Raw genomic sequence first — 26453 nt, 5'->3', positions numbered from 1 at the left:
CCTCAGCTTGATGGGGGGTGCAAGCTACCACCCAGCAGGCTCCTCAACCTTCTTCTTCCCACCTCACTCTGGAGCTCTTCTCGACCACCCTGTACACAGGGGACAGCTAACACAGCTGCTGCTGTTAAGGACTATCCCAGATCACAAGTGACTGGACAGAAGCATCATTAGATGTCTTGAGGGATGGGACACAGTTATATCAGCCCAAGCACTGGGATGCTTCCACCCCTGCGTGTTACCTTGTTGTCTGTAGTGCTTCAGTATACTTCAGGCCAGCGTAAAAGGTTTTCCTCTTTCCTCCTGCTGCTAAGCACTGCAGATGACTACGGCAAACCCCAGCCAGTAACAGAAAGCAGTGCCTGCTGTTAGAGGGAAGCTTCAGGCCGTCGCTTGCTCACTTGCTACACCAGCAGTTCTTCCTGGGAGACTTGGGCACAGCTCACGGGGATCAGCTACGTCAGGCCAGACAGATGGGAGCTGCGTGACCTTCCTTCTCATGATGTCTGACTCTTCCTCTTTTAATTACTTAGCTTCCCCTTTTCCTTCCCTTCAAATCAAGGCAGCCTGACCTGGTTCCTACTAATGAGATTGGCCTCGGCTGCTGCCGTAAGCCTCAGCAGCTACGGAGCTCTGCGTTCCTACCCTCACCTCTGCCCTGCACGTCGGGAGGGAGGCAAGGAGAGGTGCGGATACCATCCCACAGCCCACTGGCCTGTTTGGTGTTAGACCAGATGGAGCCAAGGGTCACTCCTGCCAGGATCCCAAGCAGAGCCTCTGTTCTCCATCCCAGGGCCATGCCACAAGCAGACACGGGGCCTGAGTTCGACATCCCCAAGCACAGCTGTGTAGGAAGCTGCATCTCTGCTCTTCCTACACTCTTACACAAGCATAGGCAAGGAGTCTTACAAACAGCTCTGGCTTCAAAAGCTGAGGCATTGAAATGAAAGACAGACAGGGATTCTTAGGTGTTTTGGAAAGTAATTGGAGAAAGGGGGGGTTATTACGCAAACAACGGCACAGGTCTGAAGAGCACAGACAAAGACAGCTTGTTGGCAGGTTTAGCTGGCACAGCAGCCCAAGGGGGAAGCAGGCACCTGCAGCTGAACGCCCTGCACTCAGCACAGGGAAACAAAACACAGCAGGCTAGAAAGGCATGCTGAGCCTCAGCAGGCTTTCAGCACCTCTCCTGTCTTCACCCATTAAGGGCACAGCGCTGCACTGAGCATGACTGCTCCAAAGAGTTGCCACCTGTGGCCAGAGCCAGAAGGAATAACCCCACCACCACACTGCAGGGTAGTCCAAAGCCTGGACACGAAAGCCAGGGAAATCCAGAAAGCAGCAGGGTTTGTCAGTCTTCATTTCCCATGGGCTGACTGGAGAGGGAGAAAAACTGAGTGCCAGAGGCAAGAGCATGGGTCTTTGCTTGCAGCCTTCATCACAAAATGAATCATGCATGCTTCTTCCACTGTCAGAGAGCATCCATCATCCATCCCATCCCTCTGAGACTCAAGCAAGATCCTTTCCCCAGCACATTTATTAGCATCTAGCCTGAAAGCAAAAACAGGCTCAAAAACCAGGAGGGGGCCCTCACCCCCAAGTCCCTGCAGGTCCTGAAGCTAATGCACACTCTGCAGCCCCCAGCAAGGCTGTTTGCTCCAAACAATAGCTAGCAAGTAGGGCAATTCCCAAAAGGCCACCACTGCTCTCTTTTGCTCAAAGCATTCAGAGCCGCACTGCAGAGAGCCACATGAACTAGGCCAGAGGGATCTTGCCCAGGCTCTCACAGGTCCAGAGGGGTGTGATCCCCAGGGAATGCCACACCACTGGTAAAACTTGTGACATTACTATCACCTTTAACCTTAAAAAAACCCACCCCACCACAAAGTTTCAGTAGCTAAGGGATGTAGGGAAACGGGTATTCCTTCAACATCCTCCCAGCACTGGGCAATTCCAGTCTGATGGGGCATTCCTACAGCCATGCCCCAAAGGGAGGCCCAACAGCAGCCTTCCCGTCAGAGACTCAGCCTCTTACACTTACACTAACTCTATTCCAGCATATTTTCATATGTCAAGGGTGGGGAAGGATTTGCATGCTGAAAGTAAACCAATGTTTCAACAAAAACATCGATCCTGTTGTAAGGCCAGGGAGATAGGCAAGCAAGTGAATCTGTGCAAGTAGCTATTAATCAAAAGAGAGCAGGTAGGGAGGAATAAGCAGTCATCTCCTCTCCTCCGGTAGGAGAAATAAAGCCTTCAGCAACAAGGAGAGGAGCATCATCACCTCGCTGCAGTCTGGATCCAGGATTCTTTCCTCAACTCTTACTATGCCTTGTTTTCTATCTAGCCAACTTCCTGAAGTCAGAATGAAGAAATAAACACGAAGAACACAATGGGCACCAAGGGATTAGATCCTGAGCAGTTTTCAGTCTACTTCACAGTGCTCTGTGCGGCCCTGCGATGATGTATAACAAGTGAAGCAGAGCAACACACATAGCATCACCGAAGCGTGGCCACAAACCAGTGTGAGAGGTTTTGGCCGAGACCTTCCTGAAACAGTTTTTCTTTGTGTTTCAGGCAGGTGCTTCAGAGGATCCCTGAAACACAAGGGCTGTAGAAGAGCTTTTCCATAAATTGTGTTCGCTTTCCATAAATTGTGTTCTGCTGGATCTGGACAAGCGATGGTCTCAGCCACGCTGGTCTAAGGGCTGGGCACAACAACCCTCAGTGCTTTCATTCTCTCCCTGGTCTGAGTGAGGCACAAACAAAGAGTTACAGCTGAAAAAATGGAATTTCCTAAAGTAACAGCTGGAGGAGAAATACTGAGGAAGGTACAGAACCTCGTAGTCTGGGAAGTCACATTTCCCCAGCTGCAGGGGAATGCCCGTCCCCACGCCTCCTCCTCTACATTAGTCAGAGCTGTTGCAAGTCAGCAGCTTGTTCGAAGCTGAACTTTCCACAGCAGATAGACAGCGTTTTGGTTTCTCCTCCAGCTCTAGCCAGCCCAAAAAGCGAGCTATATTTGCACCCCTCTAGGCAAGGAACCCAGCCAACAGCCCCTCACAGCTACCACAGCCGCTTGCACAAAGCTCACATCAGCTACACCGGGGCAGCACCTTCCACTTCCCAGCCCCATCTGTAACTTCCTCTACCACCCCCTGCCCGTGAACACCAGCAGAGAGGTTGGCTTGGGAGAAGAAAGCTCAGCATCACTGGGTTATGGATACACAGCCATGTGGCAAAGGACAGGGTCACCCAGAACTGGTACCAGAAACCTGCACACCAGGACAGAAGCCAGCAGGGACACCACAGTTTTAGCATGCTTGCTCTTGGGGAATGTCCTGATTTCAGCTGGGACAGAGTCAGCACCATAACAGCTACTAGAAAGAAAGTTGTGCTCTGGATTGAGGATGAGAACACTGCTGCTAACACACCGCTGTGTCTGAGCGGAGCAGTGCTCACACAGGGCCAAGGACTACTCAGCTTCTCATGCTGCCCTAGCAGCGAGGAGACTGGGGGTACACCAGGAGCTGGGAGTTCAGTTCCAGTTATGCCTGCTAACAGCACATTTGAGTTTGGATGAGGGAATTTCCGGGTGTCTCTTGTTCCCCTCAGACCAAGACCAAGGAAAACACACACGGTAAGAAACACTCACCACTTCTTTCTGGAAGTAGATAACCAGCCCAGCAGCCACCTGAGTTATGAGGATCACCATGAGGCAAGTGAAGTACTGGAAACAAAAAGAGAAGAGAGGACCATTATCAATCAGCCTTTAGGAAGCCTGCACGTAACAACACAACTTTTTCTGTATACGAGATCTCACTGAAAGGTACAGCTAGCCAATGTTTTTCAATGCCTTCAGGCAAGCTTTGCTGTCAGAAATTCTCTCCCCTGTGAAAGGCTTAAGGACAAGTACAAAGAGAAGCTACAATTCATGAGGCCTGTGCGCTTCAGCACTTCTCCCATCAGGCCAACAACAGCAAGACTTCAGGAGGCAGAGGGCTCATGAGCAGAGTCTGCATCTGTCATTCCAGCTGGGACTCCCTTTCCCACCCCCAGCTCCATTACCAGTCCACTGTGACCTCTCCTGTTTGAGATCTGTCCCCTCCAGGCCTCAACAACCACTGAACACTGAGACATTCCCAACGCCAGGACACACGGCGTGGCCATACCAAGCTTCACATATGTATGTGCTCCAAATAAGCAGGAGCCAATTAGCAGGCTGAGGGTTATGAAGCTAGGTTGCACCTCATCCCTCACAGAGAGAAAATTTCATATAGATGAAGCATTTGGAAAAAGGTCATAACACACAGGGTGTTCCTGGTTAAGCCTTTCTCAACTCCTGCACTTTCCACAGAAGCAGAACTGCTGCTGGAGAGGGTTGGCTGTCAAGAATTTAACTTACACAGATAAAGAATTGGCTCTGAGCTGACCTGGCAGAAGTACTGTCCCCAGGGAGACCTGAGCCCCAGACTACAATCCAACAATACGCCGGAAAGATTTCAAAGGGTGATCTAGAAAGAAGTATCTAAGAGACACGAATTCTCTCACCAGAGCCAAGAGACATCGGATTTCATTGACAGCTCCAAGACAGCCCAGGAAGCCCATCAGCATGGTGAGAGCCCCAACACCGATGAGGACGTATGCGCCATTCTTCAGGGAGGGAGATGAAGTCTCTGTAAAGGTCAGGACAGGGAAAAAAAAAAATAATTACTGACAAATATAACATCTGCCATCATCTAGAGAATTGCCTCTATATTCACATAATAGTCTGTCGTCTTCTACGAAGATGCTGCATGGAGGCTTGTTGGACATTCAGACAGAAGGCAGCTTCTGTGTGTCTTTTGTTGACGAAAGACTTTCAAAGTCAACCTGCAAGTCTCCATTATCTTATATCCTGGAGGACTCAGGGTAACTCCAAACAAGTGCACTCATTTCATAACCTCTGTATGACCCCTGCAAATAGATGTTAATTCCAGGATCTAAACAAGGATCACACCCAAATTCTCTACTTTTACACATCCTTTAGCTGTCTCCTGCTATTGTCTGGAATGACTGTGCTCTCTCACACAAAATATTACCTAGACATAGCTGATAAAATGTTATTTCATGTATGTTGAGAGGAGAGGACTGACAGTACCAGCATTTGGTACTGTAAGAAACAAAGGAAAAAAGCTTCTACATCTGGGTTGGTCAGAGAACTTTTTCTTGCAAAATAGGATTGGAGGAAGCAAGTAGAAAGTCAAAGAGATGCTATCTGGAAATATTAACCAGAAACCTCATTTATCATCATTCTTAAACCTGTGAGTTGCACAGTGCCAGGGAATGGCCAGTGATTAATAAAAATAATGTTCCTAGAGCATTTAGTTTCCTGGAAAGAAGTCCTAAGAGACAAGCTTCCTCTGAGCTTCTCCAGAAATAGGTTAAAACAAGACAGCAACATAATCTAGACTAATACTGTCAGCCCATCCTGTCCCCTCTCCCCAACGAAACCACCTTCCCACACTTCTGACATACACCAAAAGTGATGACCAGCTTCAAAACTTTTTCCCTACAACACGCTGAACAGAGGAAAGAGAGAAAGCAATCATCAAAAAAAAAAACACAAAAAAAACAGAACCAGACCTGTTTGCTGCACAGGTCAAACCAGACACTTCAGCCCTGATTCATTTCCAAGCTGGACTCTCCCTGCCTGGACTTACACCGCAGGAACCAGGGCGTTACTCCCCTCCTCACCAGTCCTGGGACTCTCTTGCTGAGACAGCTCCTGCCCTGCTTGCTGTGGCTCCGTGTTTTCCCCTGTGCTGGGCTGGCGGCCAAGGAGCACAAGCGGCCCCTTTGGCAGCTGGCTGGAAGGCCCTGCTGCAGAGCTGCCTCGACACCGCACGGGTGCTAAGGCACAGGGAAGGAGAGGCAGGCATGGGAAAGGAAGCGAGGGGGCAGGGAGAAAGAGCTGAGGCTGGAAATTGCCAGGAAGGAAGCTAAATCCTCAAACGCTCTGCTAGCAGAGATTCTAGGTAAAATGGGAAGAAATGGAGCCAAACCAAGGGACTCTGCTCTGTGCCTTCACAAACAGCGGTGGCACCTGGGGGAACAGCTGCTGGACCATCTGAAGTATGCATTTAAGTATGTTTCTGGTCATAACTGCACTTTGCACACAGCAGAGTCTGGGTGTACTGGCATTAGTGCAGGCATTCTCTTCACCCAGCACCTTCCCAAAGCAGGCTGTAGTGTTCAGCAGGACCCAGGAAATAAAAAAGCCTTTTGCAGGATCAGTGTAGCAGGGAAGAGGACTACAAATGCCATTACTGCTCGTTCCTTGAGCAACAGATTTGGGGCTGCAAGCAGCATGCTCACAGCCATCCTGCAGCATCTGATACCAGTGAGAGCAGTGGCAATTCTGGAGGTACTAGCTATGAGTAACTGAACTTGTATGAAGCCCTGTTTAGGGAAAGCCACAGAGGAAACAGAGCTTGTTGAAGACAGCTGAACTACTAATTTGGTGACTACTGTTGTGGAAACACAGTGTGCAGTGAAAATGGGATGAAATACTAGTCCTTAGGTTTAAGATGAAGTATATGGATAGTTGGGTGAAAAGGCAATGGGTGAGGAGGCATCAGTCTGACCCTGCTGTTGCAATACACAAGACTAAGAGAAATGCTGTGTCTCCTGGGTCGCTCCCTTTTACCCTGTCTTTGCTAAGGTCTCTTCTTGCTATAATACCATGTTACTGCTCAGGTCACAAAACCTGCATTGCCACCCCCAAACTAAACAGTGGTCATGCAGAACCTTGGACTAGAATCAATTCAAAAGGAGAAAGACGATAAAGAAATGTGGTCTTACGTAGAACTGCAATGAAACTGGTTTTGTCAGCCAAAATCCATATTCCAAAACCCAGGATCACAGCGCCCAGGATCTGAAAGAGTAAGAAAAAAAATAAGTATTTGTCTAAAACAATAAGCCAGGTATAAGAAGCAGCAGTCACCATCCTTCACTTTTCCAGAGGAAAAACAACCATTCTTTTGCTGTTCCCACCCATCTCCCCCATAGTACTCCTCCCAACAAAAACAGGATTAGCATGATTCCAGGAAGAGAGCTTCAGCCAACTACACAGGAACCCCAGGTTCTGTTTGGCAGACCTTCACACCATATTTAAGTAGTACATGATGCATGACACATGATGGTGGAAGGTTGGAAACAGCCTGATGAGAAGATGCTGCTAGAACTTTGCACAAGGTAAGTGCATGGCTTCTCTGAAGAAGGTCAAGAACATCTATCATGTGATTTGAAACTTTTTTTTTTTTTTAATAAAGAAATCCTTGACCGTATGGGACCAGGCTGGAAGCCAGCTGCTGAAGGATTAGATATCTGGCAGCTGGAACCTTCCCAGGAAGGAAATCTTGGGCTTGTCGGGCTCTGTTACGATGTTATTGCTCCAGCCCACAGAAATGCACAAAAACAGTAGCATTCACTTTGCATACAGGTTCCCATGAGCGAAGGGTTTTTCCTCTTCCAAAGCCAGGCTTTGGCATTTTGGCTTGTGACCTTACTGTATGCCAGAATACCTAAGCCCCTCAAGTACTCCAGCCAACATCTTCCCACCGAAAGAGACTCCGCTGTTGTGAAACACCAGCCACAGCCTCTGCCTCACTCCCCAGATTTATCTAGGGGAAGGATTAGTAGAGCAGTACGCCCCTGTGAGTGCTCTGCTGAATCCAGACACTGAATTGAGAAGGGCAGAAAGCAGCTTTCCCACCTTGTTTTGAAGGAGGGGCGTGGGTGGGGGAACATGCTGTTTCAGTGTCTAGGTATCACGGTACGTAGAGGTCACCCCAACTCCCCCATCAGGAGCAGAACACCATTAAACCATAATAAAGTCATTATGCTGGGAAGTCTTTAAGTCTGCAGGTTTGGTAAGAAGCCAAGACTTGGGCCCTTCAGACAACTAAAACTTGCAAAGTGTTGGAAACCACAAGCACAAAGATCTAAAACACCCGGAATAAACAGGGGAAGGACAAGGAGAGTAAGCGAGGTGCTTCCAAAGGACATGAGCTGCAGGCAGTGGTTCTTACACCAGCAGGATTTCAGAATAGGGTGAAGAAAAACACTACATAAATCAACAGGTCTGAAGAAATGGCAATCCTGTGCTTTGTCAGAAAGTGCTCAGACATTTGGGAGACAAGGAAAGTGTCAAACCACCACCTGAAGCAGGCTGGCAGACAGCTATATGGCCAGGCATTGTCTCTGCACTTTGAAAGCTTACATTATACTTCAGCTCCTCATACAAAGATGCTTTTCAGAGCAAAGACACAGCAGCACTGAAATAAGTTGCTTGCAAGCTTTCCTGGCTTGGCAGCGGGCATAACACAAAGGTAGCTCTGGTGGCTGGATTAGAAAGTCACCAAGCAAGTTCTGAATGCTTGAAAGAATGATGAAGCCAACTGACTCAGCAGCAGAGAGCATGCTGCTGCTGTTTCCCATGAAGAAAAAACAAAAATCTCGACAAGATGACAGTAACAAGAATCCCCTCTTGCTTCATGTCCTGACGTGCTGCACCGCATCTGCTGATCAAACCAGAAAGGCCCCTTGTACATACAACAGCTGGAGGCTCCTAAAAAAAAATTCCTCTCAAACTTCGCATTCACAGGAACTGCTGAATTGACAGTTTGAGGCAGGCTCACATTTAAACCAGTCGTAATAAAATATTTGCCTGGAACAAAGACGCAAACCCGTCTTTATGTGACATCTCTCTTGGCTCGCTGACCCTGAGATGCCACCTCGGTTTTGGTGTTGCTGACAGAGCACAGAGCTCCTGCCGGGCCGGGGTCCCGGGAAGTTATTTGTTAGGAGGTTACGCCGGCTTCCCGAGGCCTGTTTTCACTCTGATCTTGTTCTAGTCCACAGCTCGTGCATTTGCCAGGAGCTGCTGTTGAAAACACTAAAAGGGGCAGGCAGTAAGAAAAGGAAGCGCACGGAGAAAACACTGCTCTGTTTACAATGGGATTGTTACCTCCTAGCGGGATAGTATCTGTGCTCAGTGTCTGTGGGATTTTCCATAGCTGATGAGGCTGCTTCTGCTATCGGCTTGGCTTCAGACCCTCCACAGAGGGACCACATCTGCTGCCCCTTGAGTTGAATTCCTCTGCTCTGCTGCTTTACACCCCTGAAGCGGTGTGTGGATGTCTCCCCTTCACCCCAGACTTCACCAAGATCCCCATCCAAACCCAAACCAGGAGGAGGCAGCTCCCTCGAGGCAGTTTCCCACAGCAGAGTCCAGTAAGGAAAGGTACAGAAGGACCACGCTGCTACTGGACTTCAGGCCCAGCTGAGCCCAAGGCCTAGAGATGTGTAAAGATTTGACTAGAGAAACTAAGTTTATACCCTAAAGTTATGTTTTTGGCATCTTCTGAGGCAAGTAGGTAAGCAGTTCAAATAAACTTCTCTTTAATCAAAGCAGGTCAAATCTTCCCCTGAAACAAGACTCCAAGGCTGCAAAGTGCCACTAAGTCCCTGAACTACTTCAGCTACGGCAAAGGACCTTCTCACAGTCCTCGAGCTGTAGAGAAATGCTATTTCAGTGATTAACTCCTAGAAGAGTCGCTGGTGTCTCTAAAGGTTTAATTCATCAGCTCCCCGTCAGGCTGGAGAACACCCTCCTGACAGAGGGCTGGTCCACACGGGGTGCGATCGCAGAGGCAGCAACTCCCCAGGAGTTTCTCCAGTAGAGTAACACTGATCCAGAAGCACCCACAGTGTATAAGCTTGAGCATCCCCATTCAAATCGTGAACAGGAAAAAGCTTCTCATGTCCCCTACTTCCTATGACAGCAACAGAGTAAGGGATACCGCTTTCCTCAGTATCTGGCACGTGCAAAAAGCCTGCCATCAGCTCAAACAGGCACACGCTCAAAATCTTTGCTCTAGAGAAGCATCAAGTTCCCCACCAGAACAGAGCAGCCACAAGACCTTCGTTCCCCAGAGCAGTCTGATGGGAAGATGGTGCCTATGCTGCGCAGCAGGCTGAGCTCTTTTTCCCTACTGCCCCCCCTCTGAGCACCCAGACTGTCAGCCCTCAGTAGGTAACTTCTCTTAAAATGGGAGCAGCACACGAGAGGAAAAAAACAGCAGAGAAAGCCAAGAGCAACCAGATCCAGATGTGCCTTCAGCCCATGCTCCAGTGCCTGCAGCACAGCACAGGCGTGCAGGAAGGGTGAGCGAGGCTGTGTTCAGGGACGGACCAGAAAGCAGTGCTCACCTTACCACGCTTGACTGACCTCCCTACCCAGCCCTTCCTTCCCCTTAAGTGCTACCCAGAGGGTAACATATCAGACAGGCTATTTTTTTTCCTGGTACGTGGAAAGTTGAAGCCATGCCCTTCCCCAGAACACCACCGGACTTTGGGAGGGCAGCATCAGCGATGCCACCACTGGCTGCACACAGATTCACTCTTCACATGACACAGAGTACCTGAACTTCACAATAGGATGCACATGAGAACATGTGCCTTCCTAGACCCAATCTGATCCAAAAAGGAGCTCAGACTGGACCACCTTTTGCTGAGCCTCACACCTGAGAATAACTGCATGCAGTGGGCTGCTGTGTTTCTCCAGCCATGTCTGCCCCAGTCTCCCCTACCACCCAGTTCCATTTCAAATAGGGGACTTGGACTAATTCACCTCGTTAAAAATCAGAACCGGCCTTTGGGACTCGAACAAAATTAGAGTTGCTCTTTGAAGCCCTGTCTGGCCTATTTAGGAGGGCACTGCTGTTACGCAGCAGGTTCTGGAGCTTTGCTGCTCAGGGGCAGCTCAGCTGCTGCTCCAGATGTGGCAGAGAAGGAAGTTACAACTACTCTCCTTCCAGAAAAAGCCAGCAGCTCTGGTTTTCCCTTCCCACTGCAGGAAGGGAACTGTGTGCACTGGTGACAGCAGGTAGGTACTGGGAGCAGAGCTACTCAGCATGCCTCGGAGTCACCCAGCAGCTCTGAAGTCCTTCAGCTTCAGGGGTTCCCTCCCTTTCTTCCAAAAACTCTGGCTCTGTTATTTAGCCAACACGCTGGGCCAGCATCCAGGAAAAACACCTTTCCAGCTAATTTTAGCTCAGGCCTTTCCATCTCCTCTGCAGACACCCACAATACTTACAAGGAACAGGAGGTTGAAGAGAAAGAGGAAGTACTTGGTGACTTTCAGGCAGCCGGACCCCATCTTCTTTCACTCACAGGATCTAAAGGGAAAGCAGAAAAACACCCAGCTATTAGTGTCAAGTCCCCCAGGCAGCTTGAATGACTCCTACACCCCAGGCAGAGCTTGGGATCTCTTGGCTGGCCTCGGAACAAGCGTATAAGAAGCGTGTGCTCAACAGAAGACCACCTGAGCTGCCTTTTCAGGGCAGCACAACAAACACAGTCATTAAAATACAAACAGCCGCTGTTGCCAAAATCTCCTAGAGAGTGAGAGAGCACTATCCAAAGTTCCAGAAGGGACTTGATCACAAATATACTAAGAAGCAACACCCAGAGGCAGAGCAGGACTAGGCTGGGAGGAACCAGCCCCGTGGAAAGCAAGGTCAGCAGGGCTTCCTGCCACCAGCCGGGGCGTACTGAGGGTCACTGGAGCACCGCACGTTCTTTTGTTTCAATCAAAGGCTTTTGCTTAATCTTATTAAAAATTTAGGTTAATTCTGGAGCTAAACTGATGTGAAGGCCTCGTTGCAACTGGCTAGTGTTCCCACCGAGCAATGGTCACCCTCCAACTACCAGGAGGGAGTCAGAGCCTGAGCTCTATGCTTGGAGACAACACTGCTGCTCCGACTTCAAGGGATGCCACGGCTAGAAGCTGCACTAAGCCCATAGCCGCACAGCACTTCACAAGATGCCACTGCATTTCTGGGTCATTTTCCCACCTCAGTGTCAGCCAGCTGTGCCACAGGCTGACCTTCAAAAAATCCCATCTATACAGAGATTGTCACATGAAAGGAGCCCCAGCTGCACACGCTGGTTAGCACCATCTCCATCACCTTCTGTTCCATCACCTCCTCAGGTCAAAATGCTGCAAGAGATGAACTGTACTGCAGCTGCACCACTACCAACCTCTGAAAAGTGAGTAAAGACACCCTATTAGTAGATTTTCACCCTTGGTTAATAGCAGCAAGTTTATTAAATAAGTCTCACTTAAATTAGAACACCTTCCTGCCACAAATAACCTGCCAGCTTACCATCAGGCAACAGCAGTCACCCAAAGAGTACAATGCCCTTTGAAGATATCTCAGAAAAGAGCAAATATTTGAGCAGGGACAGCACGAACATTGCTTCCTTCAGCCTCTGCTCCCCTCCTTCCCTCCGCAGGAGGAGGAATGGTTTCTCAGGCCACGAATCCTGGCAAGGACCAATGCTTGAGACTGTAGTTGGAGAGGATATGCAAGACAAGTTTCCCCTTCCAGCTGGCTTACTTTCTGGCTTCACCATGAACACATCTCCTCTTAATAGTATCTCAGACTGGAGCCTGGCAGTCCAACCAGAACATTTAGGCAGCCAGGTCCCCAAGCGATGATGAATGTCTGTTGTGGGGGATGCAAGAGCTTTTCGACTCTTCAACCCAGCCACAAAATAAGCTGGACGGCTCCTGCACGAGCCATCGGCCTTCTTCCCATAAGACGTCCCATCCCAGGTACAATCCTTATTTCCAAGCTTGAGGAGCAATTCCCAGCAGTTGTATATTTGCTTCCAAGAACTGAGTAGCCACGTGCTGCTTCTTACTCGGCCCCGTGCTATTCTGATTAGTCAGGAAAACAGATTTCCAGAACTATTAGGATCATTACAATAGTTATCTAAGATAATTACATTGTCATGCAAGTTGAAAAGAGCTGCAGGGGAAGAAGCTGTGCCTGAGGTGACAGAGTAAAAGATTTGCTTTCAAGGCTCATCTACTCCCAGCTATTTGTGTAAGGCACGCTAGCTTTAATATTTTATTAAGAACCCAAAAACCAACTGTGCATTGCAGCATTATGCACCACTCTCGCCACAGGGAGATATACCTCTTTCATAGCTTCTGGCCATAAAGAAATAATTCAAATGACAGTTCAAGCCAGAAGCAAAACAAGTTTTTAGGTTTTTTTCCTCTGAGCTTTCAGCATACCTCAGGGTTCCACATACTGAAATATTACATTTTCCAATTCTTCTGTTATTCTTAAAAAAAAAAAAAGTCTAAAAAAAATGCTGTCCATGCACTATGGCAGTCAGAGCTGACCATTCACCTCTTGAAGCTGGATAACTTTTGAGCCTTAACATCCTGCAGAAAGGCGTGCAAAGGTTTAATATACAACGTCTGCAATTTTTTAATTCAATTGTTTGTCCGTAGTTGTTTGTTTCCTTCTTTTCCTCCCCACCCCAACTGCTTTAACCATTTAAGTTTGTGCATGCTTCCACTACATCCTTTCTTTACTAAGAGGTCCCACCCAGGCTTTTCAGCAATCCTGCTGACACGCCTCCAACTTTCCATGTCATTCTCTAGCTTGATGGCAGCTCTGCAGAGGATCTCTTAAGAGACCCTACAGTCAAGCTACACGGTGGCGCTTCTCCCAGCGCCTCATGTCCCATCCTGTAAAGGTATTCGGTACTGCTTATGGCCATCTGGCAGCCCACCATTTTGAGGCACTATTGCAGTACAATCCTGGTTGCTGACATGACCTGGTTCGCTTTGATGTAGCCAAATCCTAGGTCTGTCTTAGCCAGGCTCCAGCCCCAGGATGTGGAGGGAGGGCTCACAGCAGCAGGGAGGCTTTAGGGGACCCAGGCCGCTGGGGTTTCCCACAGGCGAGGCACAAGACGAGCCTGAACAGGCTAAGCAGCACCAAGAGATGGCATCCTGCCACCTCCAGCTCCCAGGCCTGTCATCCTCCCAGAGAGAGCCACGACAGCAAAGCTGGTACGTGGAGCATGAAATCCAGGATATGTGTGTGAGGAGGGGCAGGCAGGCTCTGGCTTCGTCAGCAGCCGCATAGGCATGCCACCAGGGCTTGGGGAGCAGCTCCTTCTGTGAGAGGAGCCCCCAGAGCAGAGCCCCCAGCCCCTTTCTCTCAGGAAGAGGCTGCGGCGAGGACGCCTCAAGCAGCACCGCAACCACGCGGCCAGGCAGGAGGGAGCGAGCATGCGGATGTCGTAACCACATCAGTTGAGGTGCAGAGAGGCTGAGCTACTCCAACTGCAGCTCTGCTGTCGTGAACTCGATCCTGTGCAGCCCATACCTAGCATGGTGCTGGCTGAAGTCTGCGATCCTTGGCTGGGGGTAGTGCAGTATGTGCCTGCCCTCGCTCCTTAGTGTGGGTGGCTTCCTGGTGAGTTCTGGCACCTCGGCTGCCAAGTTAACGAGCAGCACAAATACAGGACTCATTTACCAGAGCAGCGAAAGAGGAGACAAGCAGGAACAACCCTAACGCCAGCCAGAGTAGATGAGCTTGTAGAAATCACCTCAGTACATATGCAAGTCCAAAGCTCCCGCAGGCTCTCAGAGAGCACAGTCGGCCCCAACACGCCAAGCTGGGCAGAAGAGGGTTCGTGTTTGAATGCACATGCCTGGCCTGGAAGGTGCTGGTCCCTTTCCCTTCAAATCTCTCCCTTAAGAGAAGGGAACAAAGAAATTGCAGGTTGTTTCTTTGCCCTTCAGCCAGCTGCTCCCTGCTACCACCTCTCAGGCTCTAACCACCCCAGGGGATATAAAACAAAGGCAAGCCCCATAGGACACGCTGCTACCAGCTTTCACCGGGTTAGGAGGAGGTCAAAGCCTTTTTGCAGGATTCCCTATCCCAGAAACCAGCTTTGTGACCTACTAGGGGACAGCAGCTGGGATCAGGAGCTGCTCACAACACTGTCACCCCTGCTCCCAGGGGACCTGGAGAGGGGCACGATCTGCCATAGCAAGGGAGGAGAGAGCCACCCCACTGATCCCAGCTGCTGAGAACATTTGTCTACCCACGAAGGTAAGGAACAAGCTCTTGGCATTCAGAAGGGCTCCTGATCACTGGCAGGGGAGCCCTGACAGCTTCACAGGTTAATGAACAACGAGTTGCTAAGCCTCCCACTAACCAGGTACAACATTGCCCTGAGGGCACGGTTCCGGTAACGCACAAAGAATATACAATGCAGTTCATCTCGTTGACATTAAAATTCAAAGGTCTTGGACTTTCGGCACACCTGGGAAGTACAGTTTGTCTCCCGTGAGCAAATAACTGCTGAGCCAATAAAATATCCGGGTCTGAATTCAATGAACTTTTCTTCAGGCTCACTGAGATAATAGCAGCGGTGTAGTGACCTTGAAAGCGTAAACATGATCATGTTCATGGTGCAGATTTTCCAACCGGTGTCTCTTCTTGAGTTTCAGCAGAAGGATTTGAGGGAGAAACTGGACTCCCAAAATTATGGCTGCTAATTAAAGGTTGCCAGCTCAAACCGGCCACTTTTGTGGGTGCAGATCTATGCATGTGGTAATGTCACCCTGTCAGCTACAGTTTCTAATAAAAGCATCAGGGCAAAGCGAGAAAAAAGAATGTATTTCTGAGTAATACAAGCTTTGGAAACAGGAGGGGGAAAAAAGTTATGCAGAAGAAACTCCGTCATTACATTTACACTAGAGCTAGTTGCTTCTGAAGTGGAAACCATTGCCTTTTAAACCATTGCCTTTTTTTCCTCTAGCTTTAAGCTAGAGGAAATTGTGATGAGGGCTCACCACGGGGAGATAGCAGCGTAGCTGTATCAGCCTGTAACTGCTGCAGCCAGCAGACTTTGATCTCGTTAGCGCTCGCTGAGCAGGGTGTCACTGTACCTGCCTCAAAACACGAGCAAGACCTTTGCACGTCGTCAGAGGCTCAGGCATGCATGCAGTCCTTGCATGCCTGCTATCCCCGGAGTAAGAGGGGGGCAGACCAGAGCAAGAAGAGTTGGCAATGTCACTCACAGACCAGATTTCTCAGGAATCAACTTCTATCAACTTGCACGGGGGGTAAAATCTAGTTCAGCAGTGTATCTGATAAGACACGAAGCTTTTTCTGCTTCATTTCTGTAGTTACTACACTGTTAGGTTCAATAATCTGACGCTATCATCCTGTGAGATCCCAGATTAGAAAGCACCCTCAGGACTGTCAATAATCACGAAGGTTTTTCAGCACGTTTTGCAACAGCAAATACATTGTGCATTTTGGAAAACGGAAATACGTATTTTAGAAATACGTTTCTGATGCACGAGAGGAAGTGATTAGATATTTATAAACCGCTGTCACACACTAAAAACAAACCAGCCCGCATTCTGGTATCAAAGAGCAAAGCAGCTTTTAGAAGCACCCATTAACATCTCTGCATATTTGCAAGGGATGCAGTCAGATTTTAAGGACATCTGGACTTCACACTTTCATTTGAAAGCCCACATTTAAGCATGTCTTGAGTCCCTACAGCTTGGAAATGGGGAAAGTTCCTTGCTATTTTCAGTCTATACAGTCATGCTCGTACAGCATGACAATATTTGCAGGACACTCCATTTCTCCAATTTAAGCAAATCTTTCCACTCAGCAAGACCAAATGTAGTGGTCTGCCAAAAAAAGGGGAAAAAACGTACAACCTATCCCAGAACTCTTGTGGTTCCTCCCCTGCCAACCCCCCCTCAAAAAAAAAAAACAACAAAAAACACAGAAAACTTACCAGAAATAGCAGACAGCAGAAAAAGCCAAAAGTAGTTCAGTGGAACTTTTTTTTTTTTTTGCTTCCTGCTTACCACGTACCAGATTGTTATTTGTACAGCAAGCACGGCAGGTAGAGGCCAGGGGGAGGTCTCCACAGTGACTACAAACAGTGCGCAGCAGTGAAAAATGCAGGCATTTCAGGGAACTGGTCGGGCAGCTCTGTCACTCGACCATGCCAGGTTTTTAATGGCTCCAAAAGCCAAGCCAGGTCAGCTTTTTGTTCTCCCACTGGGAGCTGTTATGCTGTAAACCCAACCTCTGCAGCAGATACCACAGGCAGCGCCCCCAGCACTGCTGTGCCCCACAGCCTCCCCGTGGAGAAATGAAACCCACAAAGCCACCAGTGGGGCCAGGGACTCACCTGAGAGCTTGCACAATGCCTCCCAAGGCCACTTGGCTTGGAGATACCTCCTTGAGACCCGTCAGCCTTTGCTGCCTGCCCAGATCACCGGGGCTCCGTGGCACAAGCACTTCTGTGGGTGCGGAGAAAGCCTTCACGTGAGCTTTTCTCCAGCTTAAGGGACAGATTCCCCGAGTCTGCGGTTAGGAGCCAGGTAGTAAAACTGATTTTTATCTCTGCCTCCTCCTACCATAGGATGCAAGAGGTCAAACTCAAGGACTTTCTACTCTTAAAGTTCCCTTTCTAAACAAACTGGTTCTCAGTCACTTCCATTTTCTCAGATGTTCGGGCAGATAACTAGAGGGTGTTTAAATTCAGCGCACCCGTGCCAAACAAATTTCTGAAAAGCTACAGGCATCTGCCTCAACCGGGAAACGAGGTTTCCTATCCTCTGGGGTTCCTTCCAGGAATCAGCGAGGATGTAGTAAAGGTGAGGAGGGAGAGGCTTTAGAGATGGGAAGCTTTTTCTAGACAAGCTGTGCAGCTGGCAGGGAAGCTAGCTCCCCACCGGCTGCATCCATCTCCGCAGACTGGCGGAGGGGGCAGAGCAGAGGCAGGGCACCGGCACCCTGACGGGAAGGAAGCTAACCCCAGCTGTGCAGGTCCACCGCCCTTCCCAGCAATAGCAGGGTTTCCAAGAGTTCAGTCCCCAGCTGGAGCCAGAGGCTGCTGGAAGCCAAGCACCAGGCAGCTCCTGCCCAGGGGAGCGTAGGAGGACGAGCACTCCCTCGTGCTCCCCGGGACGGAGCCTTGGGAGGAACGTGGACACCCTGCCAGGTTAACCAAGCACTCTCTGAGGCGTGAAGGTTCCTTGCTGCTGGGCACCACCAGCTCTCCAGGGGGCTGCAGATCTCCTGGCACCAGGAGCCTCCCCCGAGGGCCCATCCATGTGATCCTGCAGCAGAAGAAAGGAAGAACAACAACCACCAAACGGGAGAGTCCTCCGGCTTGTTATTTGGAATGATTTGTGGAGCTTCAGACTTAAGTCAGCTTTCTCCAGCGGGGATGAGACAGGCTATTAGTCTAATCATATCACATGCTTCGTGTTGGATCCTCTGCTGACAACAAGGCGCTGACCCCGAGAACCCACAGCATTAACCCTTCACCCCACAGACCCCATAGAGCTGGAGGCCTAGTGCAGGCCCAGCAGGGCTGGGAAGCAGCATGAGTCCCACTGGCACCGCAGTGCCTCAGCCCACGAAGGGATGCACCTTCTGGCTGGTTCCCAGAAACACGCTCCTTGCTATTTGTGATCTCAGGAGCCTTGTTTTCGACAATTACACCATCTGCTAATTGCAGCACCCTCCCCATTTCCCATTTACCAGCTGCCTGTATGCCTACAGCTGCTCAACCTCCATACTCTCATGCTAGGATATTGAGGACATTGGCACTGTTACAAATCAACATAGCTCAAAAGACCGTAGCTGGATGTCTGTGACCACCACTCCTCCTCAGCAGGGCCTGAAGATGCCTGGGGCTGCCTGCCAGATGCCCTGGCATCCCTGTCAGGCTGCCCCGAAGCTACACAGACACGGCCCCAGACCTACACCCCACCACGGAGCAGTGCTGTCACAGCAGGAGGACAAACATTTCGCAACATCCTGCCTTTCAGGCCGCAGACACTGCCTGACACTACCAGCGGGCACGAATGAAAAGGGAAAGGCAGCACTATGAAGAAAAACTTCAAGCCGGAGAGACCCTTCTTGTCTCAAGCAGGCCTTCCTTCCAAAACAAGGCTTCAGAGAGGGCAAAGGGTTAGAAAAGCCCTGAAGTGTGAGAGTTTAGAGCACAGATGTTTTCAGTTGTTCCCTTCTAATAAAAAATATCCACCTGCAACCACATTCCCCCCCCTCCAAGATCCCTGGTTCAGATTTGTGACTGGCAGCACCCGGCCACAGCAGCCAAACCGCTCGCTGATCCGACAGCTCTGAGGATGCTGCTCAGAAGCAAACTCGTGCTGGTCCCAGCAGGAGCTCCTGCAGTCTCCAAGACTTACTGCAACACTGTCTAGCACTTTTCCCCTTCACCTTTGCAGATTTGTCTCCTCGCTCCAAGCCCTTCCTACAAGGGGAATAAACTGGAACAGAAAGCAGCATTTCACAGCAAAGGGCAGCGCTGAAAGAGTTGAAACATTTGCAGAGGCTGCAGCAGAGCAGCTTCATTTTGAGCCCGAGCCTTTCCAGAAGTGAAATGCCACAACGAGGAGTAGCAAACAGACACAGAATGCCTCTGGACGAGGCTTGACCAGCTGGAAGAGAGGCTCCAAACCTTTCAGTTTCGCTCTGACGGAGGTGGCCCTGGAAGCAGAGGCAGAGGGCACTGCACACACGGTTGCACACAGGTGTTTTGCTCCCTGGCGGAGTGCTGGGTTACCAGGCAGGCGGTCACGGCAGGCTTATCTGGAGCCACGTGAGAACATTACTCAGTTTCAGACCTGCCACCTGCAGTTAGGATCACTCCTCCACCAAACACCGAGCAGGAGATGAAAAAAGATGAAAAACAAAGCCACTCTCCCAAGCACCGCACGCATAGGCTACGGACAGGGCTGCCTCAAGCCAAGAGGAGCAGACATATGGGATAAGTTCCCCAGGAATTTGGCAGTTAAAATAGACAGCAAGGCTTCGAGAGCTGGGTCTGTTCAGGGAAAAGGAGGGGCCTCCCTGCTGTCCTGGGGGATTTATGCACGGTGCTCTGCTTGCAGCAGCCTGGAACAACACGGGCTGGGCTGCACCAGAACCAGGGGAGGCCGGGTGGCCTCTAGGGCTTGCCAGAAAGGGTCTCCTTTTCCAAATTTAGAGCACAAATATTTTTGGAAGACTATTTGATGGAACAAAGCTGGAAGAGATGGAAAATAGCAGTTTGGAAATATTTAAAAAAAAAAAAAAAAAACTTTCATCCAGATTAACCAGTGAATTCACAAGCATCAACTAAGTCTCAATGCAGAGAGAAATGATCCCACTTTTGGGGAGGGAAAAAAAAAGCAAGGCTCTCTTTTTGTCTTTAATCAGAGAACCATGGTTCAGGCTAACATTACTTTTTAATAGAGCTGAAGACATTTATTTATTTATAACATTTATTCTGTCCCACCATGTGGCATTCTTTCCTCCGCAGCCCACTCCCTGAAGGCAAACATCTCCACTTCACGTTAATTCGGCAATATTTATCAAGCCAAACTTGGTAATACCGCCGAGTTATGACAAGTGGTCTCCTCCTTAGCCAGGAGGAGGATGACCCCGTGCAGGACTGCAGCCCAGGCAGACGGAGCTCTTCAGCAAGATGCTGGGCAGGCACATGGTCACCTCTCTGCAGGCTTCTCCTGACAGCAAGCACCCTGTGGCAGAAAGTCCTCTGTTTTCTGAGCAAACATGGAGCAACTGTTCAGGTTCCCAGGGGACAACACCGGGTGCACAGCACTGAGCTGTATAAGGTCTGCGAGGTGTTGCTCGTAGCTGCCAGCTGGGCTGGGTGTGAAGCTTCCCATCCACCTGGGACGGACACGAAGCAGGAACTGATTGCTTCACAACACAACCGAGTGTAAAGCACTGCTGGGACAGCCCAGGCTAGCCTCCCCTGGAGGCTCTGAAGCTGCGACACGACGGGCTGGGAATGAACGATCAGCCTCTGAAACCACAAACAGAACCGCGGCATCAAAGGAGCTCCTGAGGTCTTGGGCATTAAAGCCGCTTGCCGTTCCTCGAAATAGCCCTCCCTTGAAATAGCCTCTTGTGCCAAGGCAGCAGCCACTTCCAACACACAGAAATCCCCAGGTACTTTCGGCAGCAGTGTTTCAGTCCCCCCAGCCCTTCTCCAGGAAGCTGTGAGTCAAAGCACCTCGCCCCCGGGGAGCAGTGGGCGAGAGGAAGCTCTGACGTGCCGGGTCCCTAGGGCAGGCAGGAGCAGACCCCTCTCCTCTTCCTCCTCTCAGCAGCAGCTCTGGGAAGCCCCAGCTCCTGGAGAGGAGCAGCAGAGCCTCGCAGGAGCGGGAGGAGGAAGGCTGTGCCATCATCACCTCGCTTCACGTGCTCCACCACCAGGGCTTCTCCCCAGCACCGCGGTCTGCAGGCAGCTGCTGGTTCGGCGAGCTGTTCAGCACAGCAGCCTTTGAGCAGAGATCTTCTCTAATTAAAAGAGCTTCCTGAGGGAATACACGGATCTACTGCACAACTCGGAGAGCTCTTTAGTTCTTCCACGTGCGGTATTCTCTGCAAAGCCTGCATTAGAAAGGAGACTGAATGCAAAGAGCTCAGTGGCTTCCTTGGCTGTTGGGAAGGTACCTCAAGGCAGTCCCTTTGGGTCTGGGTGGTTTTTCCCAGAGAAACTTCAGAAATGAGCACAATCAGAATTGCCACCTGCCCTCTGAGCACGGTGAGGATGCTGTAAAGCAGTCGCTGGCTCTGCTTGGTCAGTGCAAAACTCAAGGCAACAGCAGGGGGGAACTGACTCACTGCCAGTGACCCCGTCCACGCCGACACGTGAGCAGCTCCACGGCACTCAGGGTGCCCCGGTTGCACCACACCACCAGCATGAAACAAGCCTCAGACCCAGTGGGAAGTTATAACCACAGCGTTAGGGACAGCATCCTGCCAGCACAGTATCCTCTGACATGAAGAGGAGCCTACAGATTGCTCGATCACAAGCGGGACGGGGATGAGCAGAGCAGATCGCAGGACATGTTTCAAAAACAAGCACATGAGCTCCAGGGACCAAAGTCCCAGTACATACTCGATACTGACATCACTGAGTATAGGAAATCCCCTCCACATTCAGTTTCTGATCGCACATTGCACTGCCCTCGTATTCCAAGCAATGCTAAGCCAGCTGCTGGACCAGGGAGAAGTCAGAAAAAAAAAGGTAGGGGATAAAACATTCCCAGCATGGATATTTTTGCCTAGGACTTGAGCACCTAGCAACCCAGAAACCGAAATGCTATAAAAGCTGCAGGAATGTCCTGGAAAGGACTAACATGAATGTCTGAAAGGCAGCATTCAGCCATTTTATGCAGCAGTAGAGCTCCCCTCGTTAAGTTAGGCTTCACTACTGATTTCCAACCAAATTGCTACTCATCCATCATGGGAGGACAGGCTGGCTCCGGGTGCTCGGGATTTACATGTTCTTATAGGATGGGATGACAGCAGCAGCCTTTGTGCTGGTAGAGGACACAGACACATCTACTGACCACAAATCCCTTCTTCTAGGGCAAGCCTGGGAAACAGGCTCCCTTGCTCCCAGTAGGCAGGACTGCCTCACAGCACACCAGTGCTCTCCCTCCCCATTCCCAAATCACCTCCAGGGCCACAGCTGCAGGGACAAGGAGGATGGATTCAAGCTGTAGGAAGGTGCACAGCTGCTGCTCCCAAGTCTCAACCTTCCCTTTGCTTGCTCAGGAGACTCTTCCCCCTGACTTCAGAGGGATTATTTTTGCCTGTGAGGGGAACTCTGCATTATATAACTCCAAATCCCTGGGCTGCTGGGTATCCCAACGTGTGTAGCTCTTTTTCAGCTCAGCATTTCTCCGGTACACATGGCCACAGGATTATCATCGTACTGCAAGAGATCAGCAGTCTGTTGCAGCTGGGCAACAACTTTGCAGTAATGAGTAACAGGCCCTTCGTTAGGCACCTGTTTGCTGCACTGCAGGGAAACTAAAACAGCAGCCCAGCAGCGTCCCCAGGCAAAGGACTAGTGGTATTCGCTGTTTAAAATGCTCCTGATGGCATAGCAGAGCTGCTGAGCTCCTTAAAGACAGGCAGGCCACTTACCTCTGCGGCAAGTGTCAGAAATAGTGTACGTGCACCACGCTTTGCTTTGACTCGCTTTTAATCGGTGGTGTCCCAGTTCTGGAGCTCCACCAAGGAGAGCAAAGAACTAGAACCAGGCAGCCCATGTGCGTGCCTCTTCCCACAGGAGAAAGCCTGCCTTTGGCTTAGTTTCCTTCCCTCCTTTCCCCTGTATTTACCTTGGATGAGCACTGAGCAGCCCAGCTTCCCTGGCTCTGCTGCGTGCATGCTCGATTACGGCGATGAGACCCTACGAGAGCATGGCTCTGGTCCCCATCCATCTCACCAGGCTTGGGTTTTATCCCCCTCCCCTGCTATCACCCTCAGACCAGCCCCTCTCATGAAGCTGCCCACAGCAATGCTTTATCTGTCTTCCAGGCAATTCACCAGCCCTGAAGCTGTCAGTGCGTGCGAGCAGTGATTTGAGCCATCTCCAGCACGCAGTGCCTGGCGCTTCACTGGTGACCCTGCCAAGGTGTGAGCCTGCTGTTAACCACCTCGGCATTCCTCACCCTGATAATCCAGGGGACTTTGAGCAGAGCACGGAGCTGGGCAGCAAACAGGCTCTGCCACAGCTGACTGCTCACCCAGGAACTGCTGGCCTCGCTTCCAGGGTTATTTTTCTCCCGTGCCAAGGAACAGCCTGTGATTTTTCACCTTTGCTTCGTTTTAGCCCCTCTTTGGGTCAACATCCAAGCCAGGAGAAGACAGAGCTTTTCAGATAGCGACTGCAGCAGCTGCCACACCTCAGCCACCACTCAGGCAAATCAATATTGACCATGTCATATAGCAAGGGACATGCCCAACCTCACTTTGGGTTTCCCGTAACAGGTCCAGGACCACCAGTGCCTGAAGTCCTTGCCGCAGGAGCCGCCTTCACCCCTGCTGGATGCCTCCCACTGTCCCACCAGACACCAAAACCCATGTCTATGGTTGGAAAGTGCCTTAGGAGGAGCTCAAGCAGGGCTTCCAGGCTTCCTGGACAGCCAGCAAACCCCGCAGGGTTTTCTCCAGCCCCAGCTCCAAGCTCAAACAGGAGATGGAAACAGCAGAGCTGGCCCCAGACCCGGGCACGCTCCATCCCGGGCGAGCTCCGTGCAGCTCAGGAAGGCAGAAACCAACGCTTCGGTTCCAGGGCAGGTTTTTTTTTGTCCCCTTTGCTCCATTTTACGCCAAACCACCCCCAGCGGGGCTGCCAGGCTCCGGAGCACACCGCTGCCGGCCCAGCCCAGCTCGGGAATCCCCTAAAAGCCCCGAAAAGCTCCGGGAAGAGCCCTCGGGGGGGACCGGGGGGGGGGCTCGGAGCCCGGCGGAGGGGCCGCAGCCCTCGCCCCCTAAACAAGCCGGGCCGCCCCGCTCACCTACCTGCTGTGCGGGGCTGTGCTGTGCTGTGTCGCCTCCTTCCTCCCTTCCCTGCCTCCCTCCAGTGCCGTGTCCCCGGCCGGGCTCCCAACCCCGCGGGGCGGAGCTGAAGGCTGCGCTCGGCCGGCCCCGGGGCGGGCTCCCCCTCACCCACCGCCCCCTCAGCTCCGCCATGTGCCAAGCAAAGGCCCGAGGCCCTTCCCCAGAATGACAGGGAACCCCCCGACCTGCTAAAAACCCGGCATTTTGCTGCCTTGTAAACTTTAAACCCTCCTCTAGCAGGCTGTAAAACCACAGCAGCCCTAAGGCAAGGGAAGGTGGGGAGTCCCCTCGCCCCGTAGCTGTGGCCACACGATGGGCAAACACGAGCCCCCGGCCTCCTTCACGCATATCATGGGGGCCAGCAGGGCGAAACTGAGGGCTGCAGCTGTGCTGTGGGCTGGCCAGGGAAGGTGCCCGGCCTGCAGGTGCCAGGCAGAACAGAGAGGATGAGGTGGAAGTGAAAGGGGTGACGCACGCCACGCTGGGGTTTTGGAGGTTCACACGGTCTCAGCACCCCCATTTGCAGCTGTATGCAGCAATACAGGCTAGTCCCAGCCTGAAAACAAACTGTCTCGGAAACCTGGCCTTGCTCAGGCTCCTTTTTCTCCCTAAAAGTGTTGTTTGCCAAAGCAGAGGATGCATTTTGCGTCAGAATTGCTGGGGCAGTATCTGGAAACACATTTAGGGCCAGCCCTTGGGGTCACACTCCTACCTGTCCTTCTGGAAGGTGGCAGCATCCCAGCGTCTCCTTCTGAGCAGCTAACCTCACATAAAACCACCCTGATGCTCAAACAGCACATTGAAGGGGTTTTCTCTTCCCCCTCTCCCTCTTTAATAGGCTTTGTCCTTAATTAAAGCACCTGGTCAGGCTTATGCCCGTAGTAAGCTCACCTGTAGAGGTGTGGGGGTATGGGGGAGCAAGTGAAGTTGTATTTGCCTGCCTGTCTTCATCCTCAGGTGTCTGATCCATGCATGCTGAGCATGTAGCTTGCTTCTGATTCTTATGAGTGTCCTACTTTGAGGAAGGAAGTCTAGGCTCAGAATATTGCCCCTGAGGATTAGTGGAAAGGCTCTTTTTTTAAAAAAAAGGAGTTGGTTTTAAAATAAAAAGAGATTGCAAGGCGCAGCGCAAATGGATTGCTCGTGTGCCAGCAGCTCCGGTGCCCAAATGAATTTGTGTCAATGGCTCTGAGAATAGGATACATGTTAGGAACAGCAGCGTGGAGGTATGTATGCATCAGTGGCTGCATGTATAGCTGGTTATGCTTCATTGCTGCTCAGACATGAACAAGTGAGGCTGTAGAAAAGCATTAGGTCTGTATCACTGAGTTTTCTGAGGACGGGGGATAGATCTTTAAAAGATAGCTCGCAACGAGCTTGAATTTTGCTGGAAAGTCCGACGTGAATCATGCTCTTCTGAGGGCTTGCAACAGGGAGTTGGCAACGGTGCAGAAACAGATCTGCGGAGATGTTGCAGCTGAGCTGTGCACAGATGGTGAACTAAAAGCCCAAGTATAAACAGCATCTTTTACAATGTACACAGTAGGCTGGATTCTCAGCTAGTGATTAGACCAAAGTGCTTGTAAGAAAACACACGGAATGGAGAAACCCACCATTATGTGGTGTGTCATGCCAAAGACCGAATGCCATTTCGGAGGCGGCTAGACGCCCGCCCAGAGGTCACTCAGCCAAGCAATCTGCTTTGGCCTCGGGTCATTTTCATTGCAAACCAAACAACCGTTCCCTGTCAGATGACTCCTTTCTTTTTAGAAGGAATTAATCTCTTTACTCAATCAAGCGATGGCCTATTCTGCGAGGAACCAGGGGAAGCCTTTGCTCGCCAGCCCAGGTCCCTGGGATGCAGCCTGTTTCAGTAGTACAGGAGGTCCCTTCAGCATGGGGAATCCTAATGCCCGCTCAGAGCATTGCTAATGCCCCACACAGCTGGCTTTGCTGCACCTTTGGAGCCGGTTGCAGCCTTGCTGTGCGTTGTGAGAAGCTGCACAGCCCTCAGAGCCCTTCTGCTTTGCAATGTAAAGCACGGGCCCTGCACAGGTGCCTGTGTATGGTGCTGAGGGACCTACGGCCCCTTCTTTGCTGGTAAAACCATGCCTGGCTGGGAAGGAACGATGCTGGGACAGTGGGCTACAA

The 26453-nt window shown here is 50.8% G+C and overlaps 1 protein-coding gene across 4 annotated transcripts in view; it reads right to left on the bottom strand.

Moving 5' to 3' along the window:
• Positions 1–25061, bottom strand: part of CD82 (CD82 molecule) — a 31924-nt gene extending 6863 nt beyond the window's left edge. The window contains exons 1-5 of one of the 4 annotated variants that reach the window (XM_027458168.3): positions 25015–25061; positions 11138–11219; positions 6841–6913; positions 4549–4673; positions 3653–3727 (exon numbers count right to left, since the gene is read on the bottom strand). In XM_027458168.3, coding sequence (XP_027313969.1) covers positions 3653–3727; positions 4549–4673; positions 6841–6913; positions 11138–11200 — 336 coding nt within the window. In that variant the 5' untranslated portion in view covers positions 11201–11219; positions 25015–25061. Of the gene's footprint in view, positions 1–3652; positions 3728–4548; positions 4674–6840; positions 6914–11137; positions 11220–16680; positions 16802–17082; positions 17215–24263; positions 24412–25014 lie in introns of those variants that run through there. The other 3 variants (XM_027458169.3, XM_013103909.5, XM_072039054.1) reach the window with 3 other exon arrangements.
• Between the last annotated feature and the right edge of the window lie 1392 nt (positions 25062–26453).

The sequence above is a fragment of the Anas platyrhynchos genome, chromosome 5 (genome assembly GCF_047663525.1).
Source record: "Anas platyrhynchos isolate ZD024472 breed Pekin duck chromosome 5, IASCAAS_PekinDuck_T2T, whole genome shotgun sequence".
In the NCBI taxonomy this organism is placed as follows: domain Eukaryota; kingdom Metazoa; phylum Chordata; class Aves; order Anseriformes; family Anatidae; genus Anas; species Anas platyrhynchos.
The sequence above is the reverse complement of the archived record's forward strand: the minus strand, read 5'-3'. Positions and strand labels throughout refer to the sequence as shown.